The sequence below is a fragment of the Aulonocara sp. 'chitande type north' Nkhata Bay genome, linkage group LG10 (assembly GCF_057382095.1).
Source record: "Aulonocara sp. 'chitande type north' Nkhata Bay isolate Kocher_YH1m ecotype deep benthic linkage group LG10, A_spYH_male_GT1.1, whole genome shotgun sequence".
NCBI classification, from domain to species: domain Eukaryota; kingdom Metazoa; phylum Chordata; class Actinopteri; order Cichliformes; family Cichlidae; genus Aulonocara; species Aulonocara sp. 'chitande type north' Nkhata Bay.
Window position 1 is genome coordinate 2820128 of NC_141353.1, and position 13895 is coordinate 2834022.

Here is a 13895-nt window from a genome sequence, read left to right on the forward strand (position 1 = left end):
TTTTGCTATTTTGACTACTTGACATGAGCGATTTTGCAAACCTTCAGTCGTCATATGAGGACGAATGAAGGACTGAAAACTAGATTCGGAGCAGTGATTCGGAGATGCTCTTCACCTCACCTTGGTTGTAATGTTACAACCAAGGTGAGGTGAACCAACCATACCTTTGTTCAAAGGTATGGTTGTATTGGTTGTACTCTCAGCTTGAAGCTGTCTGGCCATTCTCCTCTGACTTCAAATATCGACAAGGATATATATAGCCATTCACTGTAATCCTATTAGATCAGCAGTTTATGAAATACTCACCCTAGCATGCTTGGTGAAAATAACAATGGCACGTTCAAAGTCTTTTATCTCATCTTTCCTTCTTATTCTGATGTGCCTTTTGAACTTTAGCAGGTCATCTTTACATGTCTAAATGCCAGCAGCACTGGGTATTTTGGCCTTGTCATGTTTCTGTCAGTACTCTTTGTTTTCTCCATATAAAGTTAGTTTTACTGTCAAAAACAAATATTTTAATGCAGAATGTGTACTTTAACTAGTGAATGTGAGACTTTTATATGTAATAAAGATTCTGTGGGGATCTGAGGAATTTCTCTAGACCCCCTCTTTCAGTTGCTCTTCACACCAGTTTGCAGAGGAGGGCGGTAGTGAGCAATGCGAGCTAAATATTGATGTCTTCGTGTAATAATAGAAGGCTGGCTGTGCCGTATTATTCTGCAGGCCCGAGTGATTCCTAAGATATGCCAGCTCAACAGTAATATGGGGCTAGTTGTTTTGCGAGGCATCACAAGCTTAAATTCAGATATTTTTCACTGGAGTTTGGCGGCATGAAAACCGACCTCTACCTAAGTGCGAATACTTGGTATTGTCTGTTTTAGTGACTGGCAGTGCAGCATAGTAACTGATAACCTGCCACGCTGTGTTGTCTTTGTGTGTCGTGGATGTGCCCACTCCATGTATGTCGCGCAGCCGCGCTCCCGGGACTGCAGATTCACGAACGCGCACCGTGTTTCAGCACGGACGAGGGACACGAATGAAAGGTAACGGGCTCTGCCGGCATTTCTCCATTCAGCGCTTCAGCGAGCCGCTAGGTTGCTGTGCCCCGCGGCACTGACGGGGGTTATAGCTCGCTTTACGTCGGGGTTTGGTTAAAGGAGCCCGGGGAGCGTTGACAGACACGGAAAGTCCCACAAATCAGTTCGCCGATGTTTGTTAGCAAGACCGCTGCCATTTGAGTAATTCAACTGCTATTAGCGACTTGTTCGGTTGTTTAAGACGCTTTAGGCGTCAGCAGCCAGGGTTTAGTGAGTTTAAATGGACACGTACAGAATGCCATTAAAGTGTAAAACCACAGAGCTTATGGTGGAATTCTAAGTATTTGACAATTAAGCTTTTCGTATCGTACCGTGTGCTACAAGCTGACTAGTCTTGCAGGTTTTCTGACATCTGATAGTTTGAGGGTTGCTAACTGGAGCCTTCAACTCTGACATTTATAGGGCAGCATGCTAGAGCAGTGAAACTGAGCAAGCTGGGCTGTAGCTCCTGCACCTGACCTGGTCAGCACCGTGGCAATTTTTTGACCTGAAGAAAAGAAACTGCAGATAGTCAGTCTGTGCCATTCCAGCTTGATGTAATAAATTGGATGACCTGATGAAGCTGCTTCTGTCTAAAATAATGTGTGTTTTCTTGCTCTCATTTTTCAGGCTGCCTTAAAGTTCCTGTCCTCCGTCCCGGTGTCCCCAAGCAGCAGCCTCACAGATAGGCAAAGCTACCAGCCAGCACGGAGCCTGCTGTAGAGCGTCACCTCATGGAGAATATTTTATCCCATGCTACATCTTATTTTAGACCTCCTGCTGCAAACAACCCTTTACCAGTAGTGTCAGCATCTAGCTGATTCCAGAGGGCCCAGAAACAAGACTCCACTGAAGAACAAATATTATTATTATAATTATTTGCATTGACTGTAATCATGGGGGCTACAGGCTACGGCTACTATCGTTTAGTCATCTTCATTTGCATGTTCATCGGCTACTCGCTCTATTTCTTTAACAGAAAGACCTTCTCATTTGTCATGCCCTCTGTGATGGAGGAGATAGAACTGGACAAAGATGATCTGGGTAAGATGGAAACAATAACAGGATGCTTTTATTTTTTAGGCTGTTGAGTGTAAGGAAAAGCTTCTTTAGCAAGCATTTAAGCCTTTAATCAAGCAGTTGCACAAGCGTTGCTATGTGAAGTGTTTGTTTGATTGCTGCTACACCCACCAGAGTGCTTGTTATGTCACTTGCACTGATTTGACCTCAAAATTTCCACTGGGGAGAGTTTTGGTTTAAAAATGGTCCCAAAAAGATAACATTTATAAACATGTCCATCAATTTGTGCTTATTTTGTGGTGTTCACAAAGGGCTGGTCCAACCCACGGCATGAAGAATTTAGAAACAGCTTTACACACGTTCATGTTTCCTGTTGAAAAAGCACATTGGACATGCTTTTTGTTTATTTGTTTATACAAATGATGAATTAGTTCACCTGATAAGAACAGGTCATGTTACACTTCTGAGACTCCACACACAGTTACCTGGATAAGACAAAATCCTGCTCCTCACTCGAGGCCTCTGGGCTGTGGATATTGCATGAGTAATTTCAAAGTGGGAAGGATGTTTTTCCTTCTGTAAATCCACTCAAAAGCTCATCAATTTGTGACTATAGATTATGGTTGGGGAAAAAATTGATAAAACGTAGCATAGTGATATTTTGCATTTCAATACAGGAGCACCAAATGTCAGGGAATGCTATGAACAAGGGGCCTCATCTCATCACCATCCCGAGATAACGTTACACAAGAAAACTGAAATTAAGTCGGCTCAACCAAAACGTCAGCTTTACAAAGCTAGCTCCTAATTCAGAGCAAGCTAATCGCTCAGTCACACAGGTAAAGAAAAAAGTAAAATGTTGTGATACTGAGTTATTAATGTGTATACTTTGTAGCAACCCAAATCTTCTTCAGTAGACAGTTTGCATCATACTGAAATAGCAATCTGCACTGTGTCTCTGCAGGTCTGATCACCAGCAGCCAGACTATGGCCTATGCCATCAGTAAGTTCATCAGCGGCGTGCTGTCAGATAAGATCAGCGCCCGCTGGCTTTTCTCCATTGGCCTTTTCCTGGTAGGGGGCATCAATGTGGTCTTCTCCTGGTCCTCTACTGTATCCATGTTCTCTCTGCTGTGGTTCATCAACGGCCTGGGACAAGGCTGTGGCTGGCCCCCATGTGGGAAAGTGCTCCGCAAGGTAATATCATCCTGTCTGCCACCTCGTGCACCAGTATAAGTGTAATGCTGTCAGCACGCAGGGTGCCCATGATGCTTGTAATGCTTTCGCAACTAGTGAAAAGACATCACTTACAGGGGAGGACTACCTGTATGTTGTGTGTTTGGATTCTTTACTCCGGTGCATTAAACATGTATATTTCCTATTTTATTTGCAGTAATTGGATTCCTTGACATATATAGGACTCACCTTTGGTAGGACTACGGTCCTACAGTCATATGTTCGAGCAAATGCTAATCCATTAGACTCTGAGATACGTTGGAAGGTATCTTAAAGTAAGAAGCTCTCTTAAACGTAGCGGTTAGGAACAGCTGGGCAATAAATAGGCTTTGGCATATGTTCAGCATGTGGCAGGGGATCAGATTACAGGTCAATGTATTTATGGAAGATCCTCAGGAGATGTTTTTGAAGAATAGTAACATTGTTCAGAAGAGTTTCCCATCCCCAGTCAGAGCAAACACGTTTCATCCCTCCAAGTGTGTTCCATACTTGAGTTTACATTCACACGCGATGGAGAAGAAAAAGATTTAAATCAACTTTAAATATTTGCCCAGTAGATTCTGAAGTTACAGGACAATCTTTCAGGGGTACGGTATGAGGACTATTTATGGTCGCGTTTAGGTCGATTATGTCTTGAGGGCGTGTGGCTCTGATGTCAAAAACAGATTACGCTTTTTGTCTGTGCTGTCATTGTGCTACAATTCTGTTGATTATTAGATTTGCAATAATCTCTCTGCACAGCTCACATATAATCTTTTAAGATAAACTGCACTCAGTGACAAATTTAGTTCCATAACTTGTGGGTTGCCTCAGCAAATGGAAAGTAGCTAATATGAGCAATATGTGGTTTCAAGTTGTGCTTAAATAGGCTTTAATATTTGATTCTTTGTGTCTGTTCTCCGTCAGTGGTATGAGCCTTCCCAGTTTGGAACATGGTGGTCTGTGCTGTCCTGCAGCATGAACCTGGCTGGGAGTCTGGGTCCAATCTTGGTCTCAGTGCTGCTGCATTACTACGACTGGAGGACCATCCTGACCATGTCGGGCATTTTCTGTGCTGCCTTCTCATTTGTTTGTCTAGTGTTTGTAAAGAATGAGCCAAAGGATGTGGGCCTACCCAGCATGGAGGCAGCGGCCAAGAAGGGAGCGAAAGGAGGTGAGAGAACCAAGAACGGAAAGGTCACTTCCTGTGTAGCTTTAAACGATCATCATGTCAGTCACACGGGGACGTGTTCAGGGATGCAAACAACTCACTTGTAAGCTAATTTTCCTCTTTTTTAAGTAGTGACATTATTATCCTGAACCAGTGGATGATGGATGAATCCCTGTCAGAATTCCTACAGTGAATTTCTTTGATGCTCATGAAGGTGAACTGTATTGGACAATTAGAGCAAAAACCTGCTTGCATTGGTATGTGGAGCCAAAGATGGACAGGACTCCCAAAATATGGGAAAACACGTCTCAATAGAGTTACAAATGCATACAGTATGATCTACAAGCATAAACTAAGCTTGTGTGTAATGATTTGTGTGTAACTTATAGGACTCATAGTACATGCTTCAATCCACACACAAATACAAAGCAGCCTGACCACACGTGAAACTATTATACAAAACGCATACATCCAAACCAGAATAAATACTGATCATTTATTAAGTTCAGCTCTGAATCTGATAATTTACACTTTCAAAAACCTTTCTGTGTGTACAAATGTGTAGAACTACATGAAACCTCGCTCTCGCTTGCTCACCAAACCTTAAATACATGTGGACAAACTGATCACGTCGCGTGCCCACGTGGGGTTTCGAGGCACGTTTAATGCTGCCGGCATTGCAAAGATTCACAAAGGTAAGCTGGGTTCAAGTCCCAGTGTGAAACAGACGTGGACAAATCATTACTTGTGGATATCGTACACATTTGCAACCCATATGGAAAGCATATTTTTTTCATGTGCACATAAGTGTCATAATGGCAGATTTTTTTGCCAGATCTGCAGCTCTGTAGTACAGAGACCTCTGGCGGATGCTTAGTGTTCTGAGCTTGGCTCATAGCTGCTCACTAGCTTTCAGGTTTGGGTCAACTTATATCCAAGTGAGGCATCAGAAGTTTACACCAGCAGAACTTTGATCCTCTGCAGGCGATGAACACAGTGTACAGCTGAATGCTAACATTTCACTCACAACTGTGCCCATTAGCTCTTTTTGCTGCAGTAGCTATTACTGTAAAAATATTTTTCTCTTTCTCACTGTCTGTAAACTTCGTACTGTAGATGTTACTCTCACTTGCTGGTACGCTTATACTCACCAGCCACTTTGTTAGGTACACCTGTTCAATTGCTAGTTAAAATAAATATCTAATCAGCCGGTCACATGACAGCAGCTCACTGCATTTAGGTATGTATTTTTGAGGGATCAAGCAGTAAAGGCATAGAGGACACAGGAAAAATGTCTTCATGGTGTGTTTTTATTCCACACCAAAGTTCAAAATATAATTAATGGGCCCATAAAAGAGGTCAACTAAATACAACTCTGCTCAAAAAGTAACATAAAAGTAACTAAGCAAACAAAATATACAGAATTAACTCACAGACTGACTTAAACGCAAAGACACAGGCGGGTAACTTTTTATAGTGGTTTGGCCAAATCATTTAGACACAATAGAGGAAACCGAATTAAACATGAAGACTATCTAAGCACAAATTAACTTAACCAAACCTAAAACACCCACCTTGTTTGTAGGGGGTGTGGTTGGCTTTCATAGTCCTCGGCCCTTGGCCACGCCTTTTGCCCAAAGAGAAAACTCAAAAGAAAGAGAAACATAATTAATATAACAGAATCACACAGTGCTAATATGTGCACGCTTCATAACGTCACTGTTAGGTTTAAGTAAATAAATGAATGAATGACATTCCTGAAATAAATGTTTAAACACAAAACAAACTAATGAGGTGAGTGTCTGGACTGATTGTTACCAACATGTGGTTGAGGCCATCACAGTAGTCAAATCAAATCAAATCACTTTTATTGTCACATCACATGTGCAGGTACATTGGTACAGCACATGTGAGTGAAATTCTTGTGTGCGAGCTTCACAAGCAACAGAGTTGTGCAAAATACAATAATGTAAACAAGCAAAATACAAGAATGGCTACATCTGAAACTAATAAATATATGTACAATATATAATAGTATATGCATTTCTGGATGTGTATACTAAATATTTTTCTACGTGTGTGTGTGTGTGTGTGTGTGTGTGTGTGTGTGTGTGTGTGTACACATATTTTACAAATTAAATAGAGTAAACAATGAATAGAATATATAAAATAAAATATACAGAGTGAGACATGTGCAAAACAGTGGCATTACTGTACAGTATGGAGTGCATAATGTTAAAGTTCCAGTAGTGAAGCTGAGGTGTCTATGAAGTGTTCAGCAGTCTGATGGCCTGGTGGAAGAAGCTGTCTCTCAGTCTGCTGGTACGGGACCGGATGCTGCAGAACCTCCTTCCTGATGGAAGTAGTCTGAACAGTTTATGGCTGGGGTGACTGGAGTCCTTGATGATCCTCCCCGCTTTCCTCAGGCACCGCTTCCTGTAGATGTCTTGGAGGGAGGGAAGCTCACCTCCAATTATCCGTTCAGAGCACCGCACTACTCGCTGGAGAGCTTTGCAGTTGTAGGCGGTGCTGTTGCCATACCAGGTGGTGATGCATCCAGTGAGGATGCTCTCAATGGCACAGTGATAGAAGGTCCTGAGGATGTGGGGGCTCATGCCGAATCTTTTCAGTCTCCTGAGAAAGAAGAGGCGCTGCTGCGCCTTCTTCACTGTTTTGTTTGTGTGTACTGACCACGTAAGATCCTCAGCCAGATGTACGCCAAGGAACCGGAAGCTGCTCACTCTCTCCACAGCAGCGCCGCTGATGGTGATGGGGGTGTGTACTTCTCTGCACCTCCGGAAGTCCACTATCAACTCCTTTGTCTTTGCGACGTTGAGGGTGAGATGGTTGTCTTGACACCAGTGGGTCAGGGCGCTGACCTCCTCCCTGTAAGCCGTCTTATCACCGTTGGTGATAAGACCCACCACTGTAGTGTCGTCCGCAAACTTCACAATGATGTTGGAGCTGTTAGTGGCTGTGCAGTCGTAGGTGTAGAGTGAGTACAGGAGAGGGCTCAGTGCACACCCCTGTGGAGCACCAGTGTTCAGTGTGGCGGGGGATGAGGTGATGCTGCCCAGTCTGACCACTTGGCGTCTGTCAGACAGGAAGCTAAGGATCCAGCTGCAGAGGGAGCTGCTCAGTCCTAGATCCTGCAGTTTCCTATCCAGCTTCGAGGGAACGATGGTATTGAATGCTGAGCTGTAATCTACAAACAGCATCCTCACATACGTGTCTCTCTTCTCCAGGTGTGACAGGGCAGTGTGTAGTGTCAGGGCTATGGCATCATCAGTGGACCTGTTGTGGCGGTATGCGAACTGTAGAGGGTCCAATGAGTCGGGTAGTGAGGGGCACCTGCTAAAGGTTGAAATTGAGCATCAGAATGGGAAAGAAGTGGTTTAATTGACTTTAAACATGGCACAGTTGTTGGTCCGAGACGAGTTGGTCTGAGTATTTTCAGAAATCGCTGAACTGCTGGGATCTTTCTGCACAATCCTCACAGAATGGTGTGAAGAAGAGAAAATATCCAGTGAGCGGCAGTTCTCTGGATAGATGTGGGAATTCAAAGGCGAATGCTCAGACTGATCCAATAGGAACGCTTCAGTAACTCAACCACTCGTTACAACCAAGTTATGTCGAACATGTGACTTGTCATCAGAAACTGAAAAACTCTCCGTTTCTGTTGTGACATTCAGATGTAAGGTCAGAATTTGGTGTAAACATCATGAAAGCATGGCTTCATCCTGCTTTGGATGAGCAGTCTGGAGGTCCCTTTCTTGACACACTTTGTATGTTAGCACCAATTGATCATTGTTTAAATGCCACAGTTGCTGAATATGTCCATCCCTTTATGACCATACCATGTGACAGGCATGCTTTGTAGAATAATTGAAAAAACTTCATTCTTTACATTATTTGGACTGTTAAGTATTCATGAGCTCTTTTTGTGTCCGTGCTCACCAGGAAGCAGTGAAAGCACCCTGAGTGAATTCCTCCTGTCTCCTTTCCTGTGGGTGCTGTCTCTGGGTTACTTGGTGGTGTTTGGAGTGAAGACGGCTGCCACCGACTGGGGACAGCTGTTCCTCATGCAGGAGAAAGGCCAGACTGCTCTCATGGGTGCGTGTGTTCATTGTTGCTTCCCACATAGTTTTCACGTCATCTGACTGGTTGTGGGTGATGACGGAAGCTCTGTTGCTAACAGGCAGTACCTACATGAGTGCCTTGGAGGTTGGAGGCTTTGTGGGCAGCCTTACGTCAGGCTTCATTTCAGACAGAGCTGTGGCTCGGGTGAGTAACCGATAGGAGTTGAATTAAAACAACTTGGGTCAGTTAAAGGGATTCTTGAACAAGCATACGAGTAGCGATTGGTTAAGTGGATTAGTTAGCTCAACTATTTCAAATAATTAAAGGCTTGAATGAGCCTTTAAAAAGTTTAAGCAAAAAGCTCTACTAAAAGTAACGGAAATAACCATAAGTTATGTAATATTAACAAAGAAATAGTTGGAATTCTCTGCTTAAGGTATCACTGGTATTTGAAATTCATTAAAAAACAAATTCTTCGAAAGCTAACAGAAATGGATAGACACTTGAAATCTTATTATTGCCAAACTGTGAATAAAAGTAGTAAATATTTTGCTAAACATTTGGCTAGCAATTAAATTGTTAGCCAAGTATGAATTAACAGTTAGCAAATATAGCAAATACAGAAAAAATGTAGTTTATTTCGCAGTTTCTGATGCCTAAACTATAAATACACTGCACACTATTTCCCCCAAAATCCTTCTCCAGCAAGCCTCTCGGCTGTGAGTGGGAGTTCCCACTCAGCACAGCCACACAGTCGGACTGTAGCTACATTGTAACAGCAAACCCCTCTGAAACCTTAGAATGTAACTTACCTATGGTTACATTTCATCTAAGGCCCTCTTTAACCTACTGCTATGAATCTTTGTAGAGTTCAGGATGCACAGGCCAATCCAATAGTTAAATGGACTGGTTCTTTACTTGAGCACTGAAAGCACTGTGTCGACACAGACACAGCTGGTGGAAGGTGCACATCAGGTTACCGGGGATGTAGCAGGATATTTACACAATAAGTGCAAAGCCCAACACCGTAACCTGACGTGCACCTCCATAGAAATGTAACTGCACTGCGTGTCAATGCAGCTCGCAACTATTGCGACTGGCCTGTTCAGTGATGTTGAGTCCTCCTGTGCATTTGTGGCTACATTTTCACCACAGTTTGATTTTATGAGTGAGAGAATAAGCAGGGTTAGGGTTGATTTCAAATTAACATACTGCTCGAATTTTCCAAGGTTGAAGTCTGACTTTTTTTAAAAAAATTATTATTATTTATTTAGGTTTTAGACTTAAACCTGGTTTTGATACATCACATGTTTCAGTATGAAGGGTGTTGATTTTAGTGTTTTGCTCCTTTCTTTGCCTTTTTCTAGAAAGGCTTGGGCACCCATGGCAACCCTCGCCATGGCCTGCTTATTGTCATGATGGCTGGCATGTATGTGTCAATGTACCTCTTCAGAGTGACCATCACACCTGAAATCCCAAAGGTAATTCATCATTTTGTAATCCACGTGAAATGTATACCTTTCAGTCCTCAAAAAACTCTAAGAGTAAATGTCTTTGTTCAGGAGCCTCCACTTTGGGTCCAAGTCATTCATCCTGTATCCGTCCTCATTGGTGTGTCAGAGAAAGAGGTATGCTCCGGAAAGAATCATTCCATGTGAATAAAAACAATGTAGCTACTTATCAAAAGGCTAGCTGGTGAGTTGTTCTGAACAGCGAGCATAGCGGCTCTATGTTGTTCTCTACAGCAGACTCAGACACACTACCCAGTGTTACAGTGCCATCCACTGACTATTTCTGGGAAGAGATGTGGGTTACACTCCGGCCCAGCAGGGGGCCAGTTAGGGCCCAGTTACCCGTTCAGCTTGCAGTGATGGAAACCCTGAAGCTGATGAAGAAAAAGGCATTTATTAGTCTGTGGAACTGGGACAATAGATGTTTAATGGCAAATGTTGTTGGTGTTTAACACCTGTACCTTTAAAAGAAACTGCTTCTGAAGCAAACTGTGTTGCATAAAATAAATTTTCAAGCTTGCAACATTTGGGATTTCATTTGGGAAAATCAGCATTTGGACAAACTCAACCAAAATATGTCTTTTTACCTTTTTACCCGTTCACTTTAAAAGAGTTCATTCTCTTTTGAGCTTCAAATGAACTTTAAGATTCACCTAAAGGTTTAAAAATGTCCCAGTTTCAGTATCGGTACCTGTGGACACCCTAGAAAATTATTTTTCCACCAGAAGGCTTTTATTTTATGTATGTTTTCTCTCATTCACAGATTTGGATCCTCTTGCTTGGTGCCATGTTTGGATTTTCTTCTTATGGACCAGTCGCCCTGTTCGGGGTGATAGCCAGTGAAAGTGCTCCTTCAAACTTCTGTGGAACATCTCATGCTGTTGTAGCTCTAATGGCTAACGGTGAGCTGCAGTAAAATCATTGTCATGTTTCAGGTTTTGACCCTTTGATATGAACACACAAGCTTTCTTTTTGTTGCAGTGGGAGCTTTCATGGCAGGGCTGCCCTTCAGCACTATTGCCAAGCAGCACAGCTGGGACGTGGCGTTCTGGGTAGCTGAGGTGATAATGGGCGTCACCACCATCGGATTCTTCCTTGTACGTAACATGCGCACCAAAATGGGACGGATCACAGAGAAAGTGGACTAAAGTCCCTGTTGGTACTGCTGGTGACTCTATATGCAAAATACCGCACATTAATACAGATCCAGCTTGACCAGCCAAAACAAGACTAATCATGAAATCTTTGACGGCATCCTCAGGGCTGATGCCGATCATGGAATCACTTATTTAGTCCCAGGTAATCCCACATGCATGGATTAATATTAAAGTGCACAAAGGTCCTGTAGATCCATGCTCATCAAAAGCTTCTGTTTTAACACTTCAACTTAATCAGCCAATCAATAGAAAAAGTTTCTCATATCGATGTGCTTACAAATGGTCTAAAGATGTATGTTTCAGAAAACATACCGACACCAAAGTATCAAAAGCTGTGAGTCGGTTTTCTTGAGTTGAACCGTATGTAGAGCCCATTTTCACATCCTGCCTACAGTGCAGGTCGTTTCTGTTTAACACAGTGAATGTTGACTGAAGGGTCTGTACATTAAAGGTAACATTGTTCACTTATACCTCAAGTATTTGTAAAACTTCTTTTCATTAACGTGTTCACTGACATGAAGCATTTGGAGACTGTATTTTTCTACACAGTTGTTTGCTAAATGATAGTTTGTTCTCTGGTTATGTCAGCTTTTCTGATCTGGGGCCTGTTCTTCGTACCGCGCTAAGTAAGTTAGCTGGATTAGATTGTTGACGATTTCGCGTGATCCTGGATCGTTCGGTTCCCCGAAGCCCATCCGGGACTTGCTGTCATAGCAACAGAGCCGTAAGCGTAAACCTGCTGGGGAGCAGGTTTACTTTATGTAAACAGGATTAGATCGCGGCCACGCAGGTATGCCCGCGTCATTCATACGAAAGCAACAGCGATATTCCACCACTGTTTCACCATAAATAAATAACATCAATGTAACTAAAGACAATGCAGCACCTGATCCTTTTATTGATTTCACACAGGTCATTTCCTAAAAAAGGGAAATGTACTATTAACATTCTATTACATGTATGTGATTATTACAGATTTAATTCATATTTCAGAGTAGTAATTGTAAATTACTTTGTGTAATCAAGATGAGAGACCACGGCTATAAAAGCGAAGGTGGATTTGGGAAGCCTGTTGCAGCCATGTCCTGTCCGTATACGCGAGCCACCCATTGCGGAAGGTGCAAGATTGATAAGGAGAGTCCTCAGAATCCAGCGTATATTGCGGGACAGACAGGATCCTTTAGCTCAGCGCGACAGTGTGCTCATAGAGAGATATCGATTTTCCCGTGAGGGTATTATTCACTTAACCAACTTGTTGACGAGGGGGTGCAGGACCACCACCTGTCTTTTGTTGCTCTGCCCTTTTCTTGGTTGCTGTTATAAACAAACAGATTATTCCAGGGTCTCTTTCCAAGAGACGACAAGCAATATAAGTGATAAATATTACCATTCTGTAGAATATTCTTATATTTCACTTTTACTTGTTCCCATGTTCTAGTGGGTCCTGTCGTGGCTCTAATGTGACAGAGGATAAAATATAACATATTATAATATAATGTAATATAATATTGGATAATATAGTGTAATATAATAAATCTACCCTACCGCCTACTGGTGTTGGCCAGAGGGGCCGATGGCGCAATATGGCAGCCTGGCTTCTGTCAGTCTGCCCCAGGGCAGCTGTGGCTACAACCGTAGCTGCCTCCACCAGTGTGTGAATGTGAGAGTGACTGAATAGTGGCATTGTAAAGCGCTTTGGGTGCCTTGAAAAGCGCTATATAGATCCACTCCATTATTATTGTTATTATTGAATTACTTACGAGTTTGATTTGTCAGCAACTTCCTGCCAGCCCTCTCTCCTTGCTTTTGCAGCCTTTGCAGTGTTCCCTTGCGTTTTAATTAAACTCTGAAACTCCTAAAATCCCTCACTCAAGAGTTCTTGCTCTGCTGCCGAAAAATACCGAGCGCGCTCCTTCGACATTTTCGCCGACCAATCAAAGGGTTGCCGATCAATGTTTCTACTATCGATGCGTAGCCCCTGTTGGGCCACCCAGTGATCTCACATTACTTCATCCAGCTATACTAATCGTCAACAACAGGTGTGTTCGGGGAACCGGAATAGCGAGCTCAGAGTTAGCGCGATGATTTGGTCTTGGATGTTTCATTTGATCTTGGATGTAGTAAGCGACGTACGAAGCACAGGGCCCTGGCATGTTTATTTATTTGTTTTTAGAACAGATAAATACAGATGATAATGTCACTGCCATTGTAGTTTTGTGGAGCAGATTTCTTAATTTTTGGGATAAACAAAGTACATATCATCTGGACTATAAACTGTTAATAAAATCTCTCGACCACCTGATCTTTGTCAACTGAAAGGTTATAGCACGTGTTGCTTTGCCATGTCTTACTGGAGTTGTGCTGGTTTTCAAAGAGGTAAAGATCTAATAAAAGCTTCATTTTCTTTATCTACAAAGTGTTGTTGACCTTTGCACCTTCAGTGTCTGACAGGTAAAAGTCCAAAAAACGGGCAGGAACAAATGCGGAGTAAAAACAGACGCCTTTGCTTGAATGAATACATAAAGGGATGGACGTGGTCTGCAAAAAGCCCCCAATCCAAGTGTTACCAGTTTGAATCCCACCTGATCCCTCGAAGAACAATAAGTACACACAGCCATTACATTTAATGATAACCCAAGGTTTAATTTAAATAGAGTGAGTTAGA

At 42.6% G+C, this 13895-nt stretch overlaps 1 protein-coding gene across 6 annotated transcripts; it reads left to right on the forward strand.

The window, feature by feature from the left end:
- The first annotated feature begins 727 nt into the window (after positions 1-727).
- On the forward strand, positions 728-13664 carry slc37a4b (solute carrier family 37 member 4b). Of its 6 annotated transcripts, XM_086307808.1 has the most exons (11): positions 728-1043; positions 1500-1607; positions 1707-2120; positions 3061-3293; positions 4239-4485; positions 8443-8595; positions 8681-8766; positions 9930-10043; positions 10125-10190; positions 10837-10975; positions 11055-13664. In XM_086307808.1, exons 3-11 carry the CDS (start codon positions 1973-1975, stop codon positions 11219-11221), a joined length of 1353 nt encoding a protein of 450 aa, XP_086163934.1. In that variant the 5' UTR covers positions 728-1043; positions 1500-1607; positions 1707-1972; the 3' UTR covers positions 11222-13664. The 6 variants fall into 6 exon arrangements, with proteins under 6 accessions (XP_086163934.1, XP_086163932.1, XP_086163931.1 ...); XM_086307806.1 differs by lacking the exon at positions 1500-1607; XM_086307805.1 differs by lacking the exon at positions 728-1043 and having other exon boundaries at positions 1063-1611.
- Positions 13665-13895: the final 231 nt, after the last annotated feature.

What these genes read in the sequence shown, in the direction of transcription:
- slc37a4b (XM_086307808.1), top strand. Translation starts at nt 1,973, where the DNA reads ATGGGGGCTACAGGCTACGGCTACTATCGTTTAGTCATCTTCATTTGC. An exon ending in AGGCCAGACTGCTCTCATGG is followed by an intron (nt 8,596 to 8,680) that starts GTGCGTGTGTTC and finishes TGTTGCTAACAG; the next exon opens with GCAGTACCTACATGAGTGCC. An exon ending in TCACACCTGAAATCCCAAAG is followed by an intron (nt 10,044 to 10,124) that starts GTAATTCATCAT and finishes GTCTTTGTTCAG; the next exon opens with GAGCCTCCACTTTGGGTCCA.